At 34.9% G+C, this 1804-nt stretch overlaps 1 protein-coding gene across 1 annotated transcript; it reads left to right on the forward strand.

Moving 5' to 3' along the window:
• Window positions 1-959: 959 nt before the first annotated feature.
• mrpl57 (mitochondrial ribosomal protein L57) lies at window positions 960-1424 on the forward strand (the record flags this gene model as incomplete). Its single annotated transcript, XM_037697428.1, is given in 1 exon segment — window positions 960-1424. A coding segment is annotated over 1 exon segment (312 nt). The 3' UTR covers window positions 1295-1424.
• Between the last annotated feature and the right edge of the window lie 380 nt (window positions 1425-1804).

The raw sequence follows: 1804 nt of genomic DNA on the forward strand, positions 1-1804 counted from the left end.
AACACTTCTGTTTGAGATACCAATACAAAATTATAGGTCCCACATTTTCATTTCATAGCTAAATAAAACTTTATAATAAAGTAATATATTCAGTTGCACCTGTTTGTGAGAATTATGTCACTACTATATTAAGCATTGTAGCAGCACTCAGGAAATACCATGTACGCTTACATGAGTCATTGGTACATGAGCAGCAGATGTTTACCATCTTTGGAGTTGAATTGTGACATCTTTATGGACTTGTTTTTGTGTTGTGCTATCTCTAGACTTTTGGGAGCTTTAATGCCAATTCATTACTGGGTTCTCAATCCAATCCCAAAGTTTTTTTTTTATGTATAATACAGTTGAAAATAAGAATAATATATTTACTGTTAGCCTGTTGTCTTCTAACCAATAAAATTTTAAGAGTAGTGAATGTTTTGATAGCTGGGTGCCATACTCATTTAGTAAATGTTCTTATTTCCTTATTCATAAAAATACACAATAACAAAATTGCAGATAGATTAATGACATTAGACACAGGCATTCATAGAAGGCCTGGGAAATAAAGATGTTTCAATTTCTCATTAAGTCTTTTCCTTTATGTTTATAATTTTTCCTCTAATAATTTAGCAACTTTAATTTTTGCCAAACTGAAAGTCTGGCCATTAACTGTAGTGAACTTTGGTTATAAATGAGTGTTTATTATTGCAGTTTTATAGCCCATTAAGCATTTCAGTATGTTGTGCTCATCTTATTATATCTGGCAGCACGTTAATCATTTTGAGCTGAAAGGCTCATTACCAGGACTTTTGTTTAAAAATCACATTTTAATTTTAACTTATTCATAAGCTTATAGTTATATTTTTCAGTTTCTACCTTCTGTTTTTGTGATGCTCGGTTATCTTTCTGTAAAAAGGCTATTCTTTTCATCAGTCTCAAGTTTAATTTTATCTTTTTTTTTGTTGTTGTTTGTTTTTAGTACCAGATTTGATTTGCCACCATGTTCCTCACGTTCGCTCTCCTGCGGAAAGGTATTCCTGGAAAGCAGTGGATCGGAAAGTATCGGCGTTCACGGCCCGTCTCATGGCGGATGGAACAAAGCATGCTGAGGCATCTGGAGCGTGAGGCTGAGAACGAATACTGGATCAGCCGATCGTACATGACTCAAGAGCAAGAACACGGCCACGCAGCGGAGCGCAGAGCCCAAAACTGGCTTAAGATCAAGGAGGCAAAGTTTTCAAATTTCCCCAAGCACAAATACATTACTGATCACCTGAATCACCTGAGAATCTCCAAAACGTGGACAAATTAAAAGCAAAGAAGCAAAAATGATCCTTTTAATGAAATTGCTTGGTTATGAAGCAGGACACATAACCTGAAGACTGTTTAAAATCACGTCTAAATAAAACATTGCTTCATTATGATTCTATGTAATTAAATCTGAATTCATGCCACAGGATTTGTTTTGTCTTTGGGTACACAAACAAAACTGCTTAATATGCTTTGCTGTTTTTGTCTTTATTTAAAACATTATTAGCAAAGCAGACTTTCAGCTTGAGATAATCAGCCTTCCTACTCTTCCAGTGTGTGACAAGATGTGTATTATCAACACTTTATAATGGATACTGAGTTATTGGCTTGTCTGATAAAGGTTATTGCTGCATTTGAAAGGAAACAACACCGTGTGAAGAAAGTGGCCATGCTCATAACCATTTAAGGAAATTTTTACATTGCCAAACACTGCCAGCTTCCCTTATATAGATATCTGCTGTAACCTCACTAAACTATCTTGTTTGCTTAGCAGATACAAAGACTTCTAATC

This window comes from Nematolebias whitei, unplaced genomic scaffold (genome assembly GCF_014905685.2).
Source record: "Nematolebias whitei isolate Nwh7 unplaced genomic scaffold, NemWhi1 Nwh_scaf_11440, whole genome shotgun sequence".
Classification (NCBI taxonomy): domain Eukaryota; kingdom Metazoa; phylum Chordata; class Actinopteri; order Cyprinodontiformes; family Rivulidae; genus Nematolebias; species Nematolebias whitei.